General features: G+C 47.3%; 1 protein-coding gene across 1 annotated transcript in view; it reads right to left on the reverse strand.

Moving 5' to 3' along the window:
• Positions 1–5,478: 5,478 nt before the first annotated feature.
• The window catches only part of LOC142584171 (uncharacterized), a 45,568-nt gene continuing 38,860 nt past the window's right edge, over positions 5,479–12,186 (reverse strand). The window contains exons 4-5 of the mRNA XM_075694339.1: positions 10,494–10,577; positions 5,479–5,773 (exon numbers count right to left, since the gene is read on the reverse strand). Of these exons, the coding sequence (XP_075550454.1) occupies positions 5,643–5,773; positions 10,494–10,577 (215 nt within the window). The 3' untranslated portion in view covers positions 5,479–5,642. The remainder of the gene's footprint in view (positions 5,774–10,493; positions 10,578–12,186) is intronic.

Genomic DNA, 12,186 nt, shown 5'->3' on the forward strand with positions numbered 1-12,186 from the left:
TCCATATTTTGTGGAAAAGGGAGGGGGAGTCATAGTACGTGCAATGTTCAACAATATTGTTACCTTCCTGGTCCAGTTAGAAGCGTCGCCAATAATTACTGAGCCGTCGTTTTTCTTTTCCTATCTTTTAGGCGTCAGAACACATTGCAACTTGGTTTCAGCGATGTCCTGGGTGAACTAAACAAGATGCTCCGTTTATATTAGGGAAAAATAAAGGGCGCCTTATGGGCAATATGTGGGTAAATTTCAAAGACAGGGTCTAATTATGAGAATGCAAAAGGATAGAAAGTTGGGTGAGTTGGGACGGTAACACGATCTTGGATTGTAGCGCTAAGAGACACGGACACTGACTAGAAGCAGACAGGACGAGCGCTAGCTCTCAACTAAATTTTTATTGAAGCGAAGAACACACACACGTATATATATATATATATATATATATATATATATATATATATATATATATATATATATATATACTTTTCAAATAAAATTTAGTTGAGAGTTATCACTCATCCTGTCTGTCTGCTTCTAGTCGGTGTCCGTGTCCGTTCGTGCTGCAATCCCAGAGTAATTCTGACAGTTTCATTAAATTACGCATGCAAGCGATCTGGAACTTTATGAATGTGTTTTGCGAACAAAGAATCATGCCATTGCCTGGAGGAATAGTCAACCCAACCGATATCAAATCTAGTGAGAAATGAGTGGGGTTGGGGCAGGGAGGGAGGGATGTAGGACGCTATAATGAATCATCAAGCCAGCATCAAACAGAGCAGCCCTGCCTCCTTAAACTGTACTTGCTGGTGTAACTTTGTGGCAGTCAGTTTGTATTCGCCGAGTGCATTTGATTCATTCTGCCTGCCGTACATAAGAGCAGGCGATGACGCCTTATTTTCATGCGGGCAGCAAATGCGCTTCAGTAAGCTTATTGAAGGCACCTCCAGTCTTGTATGACAGACGTCGTATAATGGGGACGCTGTGATACGGCCAGCCCTGTATGCAAACCATCGAGTACTCATCGACTGTTGCCTAGTTTTTGTCTCTATGCTGCTGACTGCATCGTCACTAATCTGCAGCTTACTGCAAACAACATTGCAGTGTTGTGCCAGCTGGTCATAAGACAAGCTCTGTGCACTGCGGTCGTACAGTCGACGCAGGTCTGCACCATTGCAGGCTCTTGCCACAGGCACATACATGTCGCTGTACGTGGGGTCCGTGCTCATCACGACTGCCCGATGTCCGAAGTATAAAAGATCGCCAAAGAAGCTGTTCCACTCTTCTTTCGTTGGAGCAGGGGCCTTCGTACGCGCGCTCACACTGGCCGCACAAACTGAAGTTCCTTCACAATCGAGCCGACGTTTCTTCCGCGCACTCGATGCGAAATCCAAGGCAGCAATGGGCCGCACTTCCACTTTTCGTACGTGGGCTGGAAGCCACGCATTCGAGCTTGTCAGTGCAAGAACGCTCTTGCCGCCCACGCACACCGTACTCGAGGAAAAAAGAACGGCGGCAACATGAGCGCAGGCCTCGCCGTTCCCCGCCATGCAAGTGCAGTGCGCAGCGCTTATGTCGCCGTCGCTCTTGGCCAACACTGTTAGCGGAGCCTGGTTGAGGCTCTGTGAGGGGTTTACCTGCGAATAAAACGCGCCATCAGCACATGTTATGGTGCAAAAGAAGACGCCTTACCTTTGTTATGATGATTACGGTGTCGGCAGACACCACCTTCACAGACGGCTCGTGCACCCAGCCGCTCGTCACAAAATTGTGAGCCTTCAGCGCCTTCCGCGACTTCAACTGCTTCCGCGTCGTGAAGCTGGTCCTTAGAACCGAGAATGCGTAGATATCTGAGCTATCCGCTCACGGCCACAAGCCAATGTCTTTGACGTAGTCGCTTGCACGATCGTAAAAGGGTCCATGCCAATCGCTTTTGTTTTGATCTCGTAACGTTGTCTGCGACGTTCAGATAACGTTGCTGCATAGTCTTCAACAATTGAAGTCATTGTCTTTGTGAACAGGAAACTTGTAGCGCGTCACTGGAGCGGTTATCTCATTTATCGTCGCAGCATGCTGCACTAGCGGGTGCGGAGGCTACAGCGGGCGTCTGCTAAGGAGTACTACAAGGTGGCCGCTCACCCACAATGCGCCGCCCCGCCTGATTTCGTGCATAAACCCTTTTGAAGGGCATCTGCTTGCTCGACCTACGTTCAAGGCTAATTCTAATCTAGCTTACCCACAGTGCGGTAAGAAATTATGACACGGCATTAACGATAATAACTACCCTTGTTGGCTAATGCATGCTGCGCAAAATAACACAGAAGCTCGAAGCTTAACTATTACGAAATTTTTGGCTCATAATCATGAGCTGGTATCGGAATCCAACGTTCACTTTCCACCGCGGTGGCCCGTTGCTTGCGATGGTTCTCATCAGCAGGAAATATGAAAACTACCATGCAACACAGCAGGCTGGACTATACATCGCTTCGGCCACATCTCCAGTTTCCCGTCTGCAACCTTACCATCGCCAATTGTCTCGGAACTGCCAGATTATCATGGATTCCATAATGACCCCATTCTGCGGGAGCTAGCAGCTAACGCGCTCGTCGCTTGCCATGCCTGGCCAGACAACACGCTATGGCTGGTTGCAGCGGGACCGCTTTGAGGTGGTGCCAAGGCACGCTACAACTAGGAAGTCCGCAAGTGTCGCTCCTCGGCAGAATGGAGCGCAGCTTCGACGGCTGCTTTCTGCCATCTCGCGTGTGCCTGCAACGAAACCGACCAGCACTGCTCCGGGGACGGTGCTTGCGAGACACACCGCTTTGAGGCGCTAGTCGGGCTCAGTAGCGTCTCCACAGAGGCCTGCTGGCTGTCTTGCCGCTGACGCTGGCTCCCCGGGTGTCATCGTAGGACCCACCGCAGATGGTGGGAAGCGCACAGCGACTATTGCTCCCGCTTCGGGTACCACCGGGCGGTGCATCACAAACCGACACTATCGGCTCCACCACAAGCCGCAAACACGCAGCAGACCACCGCGGCTACTTCGACTTGGCAGTATTCGCCAGACCAGCTGCTGCGGCAGAAACCAAGTGAAGCTCAGGAGAAGCACCATCTCGTCGCAGCAGTCGCACCTGGCAAGTATTTGCTAAATGGGCTCGCAGCCAGCTCCGTGGTAGACCGCGGATGCGAGCCGTATTTTCCGCCGTGGATGTGCGACATTGCGTCGGCATCCGACACCACACCATCACTTGCAAAGACCGTGACCGTTTTCCGTCATCGGCAGTCGGTGAAGCGGCTCCCAACTTCATCGACACCGGGGCACATGGAGGCGCCAGATCCTTTAGTACCTGAGGCACTAGCACTCCAGGAACCAGATGTGTCCACCGATCACCGCAGACAGATGTCTGCTGACCCGTCATACGCTATGATTTTAATACAGTCATTGGCCGAATGCGTGGCTGTTCGTCCGGCACTGAGTGAGGCCTCGCTGAAGAAAACGAAGGCAAGTAACACGACTGAAGTCATCATCATCGAAGACCTGCCACTACGCGAAAGACGCACAAGAGGCCTCAATACCATCGCAAGATACCACCACAAGAGACTCCAATAGACACGCATGAAACCAGGGCCCGAATTCACAAGACCTTCTTATGGTAAAATTGTCCGTAGGGTTAAATTTCAGCCAATGGGGATGCAGGGCATATTATTAGCAAAGGTGGCCGGCCAATGGCAAGGAACCCTTAGGAAAGAAATGCTTTGTGAATTCGGCCCCAGATGCGCAAGCAAGCATCGATTTCAAAGCGGACGACCCTTGTTGCACCTTCGGATAAGTACGAATCAGCAGCAGCGGGCATATTGTCGAGCTCTGCAGCGTGATCGAGCATATGGGCGACACTTTGTCAGTCAGCGGCAACATTAAAAACACACACGCGACAGCTGAACAGATCAACTGTTCATTGTACCGAATCTCCTGCTGTACGTGCATATCTGGGATGGGATAATGGTCGGCGAGACCTGCGACAAGCGCAACAGTCAGTGCCACCCGCCAGAGAAGCTGGTTGCGTGCTGGGCGGCTCACCAACGACGACTTCACTCTCTCGACAAGTTGCCTCCATATTAAGTTTACGAAGTTTCATGGTTGCAAGCGCGCGTATAAAGTTGCAGCGTGGTCGAGTGTGAAGATGAAGGGAACCTGACCTCGGACGCTCGCAAAGCGGGCGCTGCAAGGGGAGAGGACGAGGCAGAGTAAAGCAGGCAATCTCAAGGACGGCCTCTTGTCCGCTTCTCTCCTTTACAGCAGACACATGTTTTATGAGCCAATCACACCAAGAGTGCTTCGCTTTACGTACACATCAACTGGAGTTGAGTCTGTCTGCCTGTGACACAGCAAACTCATCACTTTGAAGAAAGTAGGGCGTTATAAATAATTATGAATGAACATTATTAAAATTGTCCAACACCATGATTCGGGCGCAGGACCTTTAGCACACAAGCCTGACGTTGAAACCATTACGCCACTAACTTTTTATTCTGATAGCAATTATATGGACACTCGAAGTGCATTTATGCCGTCGGCGTCGCCCTCGCCGTGAGGTTCCGTATAAAGTCCAAGGGCGATAAAATCGTCGCCGCGCTCCGCGCTCCATATGTTGGCTGTCGGCGCTCGTAAGCGTCATGATGCAGTACTTCGCTTCACCGCTGCTAGATGGCGGCGCCATCCCTATCAAGTGAGCATATTTTACGCGTTCGCGCCCACGTCACAACCGTTACAGGAAGTTGATGGTGGTCCCGGCTTAAAACACTTTCGTGTTAGAAAGGAATTATCAATAGTCTCAACATCACTACATATAGGGAACAGGGGAGACGGAACCACACCAAGCCCTATAAACAGAGGTGCTTTAAGCGATGATGCGCTATTGAAAAAAGAGTGGCCATTTACTCGACTAGAGTGAAAATTTTGGCAACAATGTCTCAAATAACGAGATCAGTCATAGTTAAAACGAAATCCAAAGACATTCGTCATGACTTAGTTACCTCAATTGGACTGGTGCAAATCCGTTTAATAATGAGTGGACTAGGTCAGTATTTGTAAAGCATCAATATATAGCACTCAGTAAGCCGCACAACGTGGATAGATATTTTCTCGCATGTCTTGCTTGAAAATGGATGACGCTGCAAAGAACAGGAAAACTGAACGCTTATTCAGATTGCGGAGTTGCCTTTGAACGTTGTCCAGTAGTTGTCGAAAGCCTTTTCAGAGGTCACTGCAGTTTTCCCAGCGTTCGCCAGAAGTACCTAGGACTCTCTGTTACGCTGGAGTCTACGAATTATTTTTATTTCATCCTTATCACAGGAAATGTACATTTCCTTTTTTTAAAGCTATTTACACCTAAGCAGGAACAGCCTGAGCGTTTTTTTTATTGTGTAATATTGTGGTAAATCAATGACTGGGTAAACCGAAATTAGTAAACAAAGTAAGCCATCGCCGTTATATTGTGTTTATTGACGCAGCCCCACGTTTCTGTATCTAGAGGCGTGGGTTATCGTACTAGGGCTGATGCGGGTGCGCGGATTTGTTCCAATGGGTGCATTGAAGAGCCGCCTTTTTGCGCACGCCCGTGGTCGCTACGGCCACTGGGCACCTATACCTAGCTGTAGGCGTCCTTGCATACATCCATGTCGTAAACTGAGGCTCCTTCGCCACATATGTCAGCGTACTGCTCCAGACAGCCGGCGGGAATGGAGTTCAACACGGCTTCTGAGACCCAAAGTGTGCATTCTGAAAATAAATAAATAGAAACATGCCAGCAGTATTTTCGTTCGACTTCGCGGGACTCGAGAACGTAATGTGCAGGAAATCACAGCTCGGGCAACAGCATAAAGGGCATCACAAATGACTGAGTGGGCCACGTGACATATACGAAAAACAGGCGAATGCTCTCCAGTAAATTATTTCAAGTTGGTTTCCTATTAAGAAAGCCTTTGGAACAAACTAAGTTTCGCAATATTGAAGCGTCCAACAAACGCAAAGGCAATTTTGGTTGCTTATGCCATGCCTTCTACTACACTTACCCGTGTGTCGAAAGGTTGCCTATTTATTTAACATAAAATAACTAAATCATAAATGCCCTAGCTTTGACGGATATACGCGGCCGTGAATTTGCACAACCATTGTACCGATAGGAGAAAAAGAAAACGTGAATTTCTTGGTAATTTCATTGGCTTGTCATGGTACACTGTATAGCGAACAACAACAACAACAACATGTTGTGGGGTCTTGTAAGCTGGGTTGCTCAGAAGGTTGGCGCTGTGTCATTCCAGACCACTAGCCTTGGGCAATAGTCTCTGAAACACACACTGCCACTGTTATTCATTCACACTGCATAGCTCACCCGCCGTGTATACAATTTGCGTATTCGAAGAATGTATCACACGAGAATCGTAGCATCAAACAGTAGTGAAAGCACATGCAGCTGCTGAGAGAAATCTTGATGACAGACAGGGAGGTTGGCCCAACAATAGGTTCGGATTGCCTACTAAATGTTTAATATATAACAAGAAATAAAAGGACACAAAAATCGCAAATGTATCCACTCGCGCGAAAAACTGGGAAATGGCCAGCAGTGAGCACCATGAAATGAGCGAAGTGGACATTGGATCTTTATGGCACCTTCAATTGACAAAATATTCTCTATTTCTGCGGTGCATCCAGAAGGATGGTTGTAGGTAACATTTTGTTGACGATGTAGCGTCGCAGAGTATCTCAAAGCGCTAGCTGCTGCTGTAGGGAAGAATTGGGGAAAACGGGTGCGCCCTAGCACACGCGAAGTAAATCGTCACTGTGCGACAAGCACAAGCTTCAAGCAGGAAGGAGTATGGTAAGGTTATTATTCTCTCGTCCCATGCATGCGTCTGTCGCCTAATGGGTAGAAAGTGGGGCTGTTGCGCTGTGGTAACTGGTTGGAATACTCCACGACGTCGTAGGCATATGACTCTTTCTTTTTATTCGAAGAGGAGAGGAAACACGACAGGCTCGAATCTGAAATTCGCCAACTGTTCCGAATTTAGCAGGACATTCCCAACTTTTGAGTAAATATCCAGAGCGCGGACTTGACGCAGGTGGGGATGGTCAGATGTCCCGACTTTTCAAATATAATAGATATCAAAGCCCTAAATAGCTGTAGCATTTATCGCAACGTGAAGCAGCAATCAAGGAAAGGTTTCTGTCAAAATTATTGTCCTTGATATAAAACGTGTGCGGAGAAATGACAGTTAGAGCCCTGGATAGACACTTTCTGCTTCAAGAGATCTTTCCACAAAAGTTATCTGAAGATCAATGGCTTCTTAATCTTGCTGTAAGTGTTCCAGAACTTACGCAAACATCACACATGTGCTCGTGGCCACGATCACTTGCGCTGGTTCTTGAATGCCTTTCTGAGTTATTTATATATGCATTACATAGAACTGGGTAAAGAAGCGAGTTTTCTATTCTGTAGCTATGTGTTCGGCATGACAGAAGCGTGTATTAGGCATACGAGCCAACGTAGATTGCGTCATGCTTAAAGAGCTACCAGAGCGTCGTATACAGTGCCGAGAAAGCCTTGAAGTTATTTCTGGTTTGTAATTCTCACATCAGACGTTACTGATAAAAGCGAGATGCTCCTGAACTAACGCCTTAAAGGGCCGGTTCATCGCCTGGTCTGGATATTGCAAACAAGCCAGCATGATGTGTGGATCATGCGGTGGCTCATCGTGTTTGCAAAGTGTCGAACTGCTGTATCACACCAGAACAGCAGAAATTTCAAACCAAAGAGCGTACTTCCTTTCTAAAAGCCTCATTTTCTGCAGTAGGATCAAGGTCACACACATAAATGCTTTTAGGTCAAACACATTCTAACTTCACCATGTAGGGCACGTGACGTCAGAAAATCATCCAATGCAGAAGACACAGAACCGTCACTAGTACAGGTTACTTAGGCAGCGACAAAAAAAGAAGATAATGAGGTGAGGTTTGGGATATGAACGTGACACGGTCTCTCGGCTGTGAGATGCGCCATTTGCGGATATGATTTGAGGCAAAGAAAGAAAGTGGTTGTTTCGCAGTGAAGCTTACCCCCTGGCATCTTGGAAATGCGAAATTTCAGTTGCTCCTATCTCCTGTAATATTGAACCAGTTTGAAGAATCTTTGCGGCGAACCACGGAGTATAGGAGCATTACAACTTCCATCAATTGTGTTGTAGAAATTTTGGTTAAGGGCTGGTGAGGTGACTTCAAAATGACAAAACTTACGGTCATGTGTATCTGCCGAACTCTCCCTCCTTTTCAAATAGATAATGAAGCTGAGTAACTCCTTTCGTTGCACAGCGGTAGCCACATGTGTCGCGCAATTGCTAAGCATTTTCCGCTTTAATTTCGCACTGCACAACAACCTTTTTGTTCTCAGCGTCTTCAGGATTACCATGAAGTTTTCGCTTTGGTTCCTGAATTTCAGGAACGTGCCGCGTTTCTTCCTCGTGGCATCGTTTGTCGAGAGGTTACGCCGGGCAGCTGCCGTCTACTCAACTGTGAATCTTTCATCACTTCTCGAAGGTTTCACTTATTTTTCACTGTTGTCAGTTGCTCGAAGGAAGTGCGCATGCTGCAGAATCTTCAGAAAAGCATCTCGCCGCATTATAAGCACGCCGCGGAAGAAGGAGGCGGGTGTTTGCAATCCCGGCCGCATTTCCGTGCGGGTGATATGCAAAAACACACTTGTACTCATATTTCGGGGTATGTTAAATGCCCCCCCATTAGTCAGAATTATTCTAGTGCCCCCACTGCAGTGAGCCTCACAATCAGATTGTCATTTTGGCAAAAAAGAGACAGAATTTAATTTAATTTAGAATAAAGTTCACGCGCGAACGTGATATGTACCAAGCTGCGACGACACGCTGGAAAATAGCGGCGTCTCCTTGACAAGTATATGAACTCGGTGAGTTGCGGCCCTATAACGTAAAACTATTCCAATATGTTTTTATTCCAATCTCCTGACGTCAAATTTGCGTAACCGCCGACGCTAGCATCGGGCGGTCACCCGCAGGGTTGTCTGAACAGACCAATCAAACGGTCTCCTCCTTTTTAGGAGGTCAATTTTGTTTGCTTTAAAAACGAACAACATTGCCTACACTGAGTTGCTTGTCTTGTCTAATTTGCTGATAAGAGGCGAGGAGCAATTGGTCCCCTTTCGCCTAGTTGGCTTGCCGTGTCTAATCGAAAATTTCGGAGGCTTGGAACGGACTGTTAAGAATGCGGCTAAAACGGATCCTCGGCAAAGAAGAGTTGGCAGAGCGAGGTCGAAAACGTGCCGAAAGTACTCGCAAAGGTTACACGGCCACGCAAAAAGATTAATGCTACGCAAAGAAACACACACTCTCCGGCAGCTGCGAATAACCAGTGCCTGAGTGGTCGGCGGCAGCCATCTTTTATTTCTTTCGGAACGGGGCAGCCTGCGGCTATTCAGAGAAAAATTCAGTTTTCTTCGGCATATTAACGCATCTTTAATGCGTACGCGTCACTTTGACGCGGTGAGTTTTCCCCTTTTTTGTGACGTCGCGTGAGAGTCGAGTGAAGTGGGTGCAGCCCGAAAACTTTTGACCAATAACGGAGGGCTAATGATGAAAAGGCGTGGAATCAGAAACAGCCATTTTTCTTCAGTCCAATCGTGCATAATCAGAGCGTACACTTCATATATGAGATGGGGAGTTATCGCGGTTTGCGTGACATCGCGTGACTGACACACCAAGTGGGAGTGGCCCAAAAAGTTTGTGACCAATCGCGGAGGGCTGATTGCAGAATTGGAATAGAGAAAGTTTGGAATAGCTTTACGTTATAGCGCCCCTGGTCCGGTCACAAGGACCATGGAAACGAATGGCGGTAGTAGACGACAGGGAATACGGCGCGCGTTCATTCGAACTCCTCGGTGGGCTGTCACTAGGGCCGCTTGCGACAATCTGAAAAGGTCTGTTACCTGATGATGAAGGTTTCGGCCGAAATTGCAGCGAGATCATCGCGAAGTCTGAATGTAGACGGACCAACGGTGTGAGACAGAAGCTATGTACACAATCAATTCAATATACGGCCAAGATTGTTTCCATGTGGTTGACGCTTCGTAAAACGTCACTGGCGGCGTTTGCCAAAGTTTTGGCTACATGCTTCGTGAACCATGTTAAGCAAGCCAGAGTCAAATAATATATACACGAGTATTCCAAGGTACAGTATATAATCGCTATTGCATTAAAATTTGAGCAAGTTCTAATATTGCTTTGTTCTGAAAACGGATGCTCTTTTTTCTTCCACTGAAATGACGACGACTTTCGCAGTGGTGCTGGGGTATTCAACACTCTGGAAGCTGCAGAATATGTGCCAATCAGTGAGCAAGCGGGGCGTAAAGCACATAAGAACATACAGGCCGGGGCACACACACTTCACACAGAAGCTCGTACCAATATACATTACTTACGGTCTCCGAAGTGAGGAACTTCTAGGACTGCGCAGTCCTTGTAGTCCGTGTAGAGGAAGCGACCAACTTCAACGGGAGCGCTTTCTGCACGTTGAAACAAAGCACACGCATGAAGGATTTTCTCCGCACCACTACATCGGAAGACCTCATGCACCTATGTAATGGATGTGTCACTACAACCGCCATTAGCGGCGTGTGAATTTCATTACTGCCGATGAACACATGCAAGCGGGCGTGTGTCCCATTCTGAGCAATTCGGCAAATGTTAAACAATATAGGATAAAGATAACCGCATTGTTATCTTAAGTAATAGTGACTCACTGCAGCACCACTATGCGCGGAGTAGCGGCCTACAGTGAACCAACCTTGGTCCTCGCTCAAGTACGGTGGACAAACGGCACCTAATAGATGCATGTATGCTATGAGCGTCTCCTTTGAAATGGGGTGATAGGTTGCGCCACCAAGCTGTTCTCATTATTTTGCCGATGCTATTACCTATCTTATTTTACTTTTTTACAGATAAGACCCGCCGTGGTTGCTCAGTGGCTATGGTGTTGGGCTGCTGAGCACGAGGTCGTGGGATCGAATCCCGGCCACGGCCGCCGCATTCGGTGGGGGCGAAATGCGAAAACACCCGTGTAATTAGATTTAGGTGCACGTTAAAGAACCCCAGGTGGTCGAAATTTCCGGAGTCCTTCACTATACGGCGTGCCTCATAATCAGAAAGTGGTTTTGGCATCTAAAACCCCATAATTTTTCTTACAGATAAAAATAAATAACGAACACAACACTTTCTGAGCCATTATTGGAAACGTTCTATCTACGCATCCGTTGTTCGTGATGCCCCTACTTTCTCTGTCACCAATCCTCCAACCACCTTTTACTGATCTGTGAAAGGCACATGTTTCCTTTTCCCCTGCTATTCCGGAACCCATGGGCTTCAACGAAGCCAGCAGAGCGTAAACCAACAGCAGGGTGGATATGTTCACATAATAATAAAAACATGTTCCCTTGTTTCCATAGCTTTACCGCAGCAAGCACGGGCTTGTTCTTCCTTGGTGTACCTCGATTTATAACTACGCATTCTCAGGCATTGTGATCTCGCTTCGAAAAGTGAAGCGCTTCCCTTTGAGTTGTCATAAATACGCGTAGTTTCTTTCCTGATTTCGCTTTTACCTCTTAACGATGCCGGTTTCTTTTCCATTGCCACCACGCAGGAGATTGTCTCCTCCTCTCTGACTTTGCGCTTAACGTTATCTATTCCCATGTTGCATACTATAGCAGTCGCATAGTTGCTGGCTAGCGGTCTAGCTGTTTTACTCTATAGTGTATCAATACTTTTCCTCTAGAACAAATTATAGCAGAATTCATCTCACGATGACTATCGATGGCAAAGCGAATAGCAATCCACCAATATAGCGACAGACCCTTGACTTCAAGCAAACAACCGCATTTCCCAATGTCAGACCTGGCAATATTAGATCTTGCCACTTACCCCGGAAAACCTCGTGTCTATTGTATCCCCATAGCGCTGTCTTTCTATACTGCCTTATTTCTCTTCCTCCTCGCAATTGTAGTTTTTTTTTGTGTTTCTATTTATCAATTGCCATCTTTTATCCTAATACAGATACGTATGTATTTTTTACACGAGGCATTTCTTGGCGCTGTGTTGACAATACCTGGCCACTGTTCT

This window comes from Dermacentor variabilis, chromosome 6, assembly GCF_050947875.1.
Source record: "Dermacentor variabilis isolate Ectoservices chromosome 6, ASM5094787v1, whole genome shotgun sequence".
In the NCBI taxonomy this organism is placed as follows: domain Eukaryota; kingdom Metazoa; phylum Arthropoda; class Arachnida; order Ixodida; family Ixodidae; genus Dermacentor; species Dermacentor variabilis.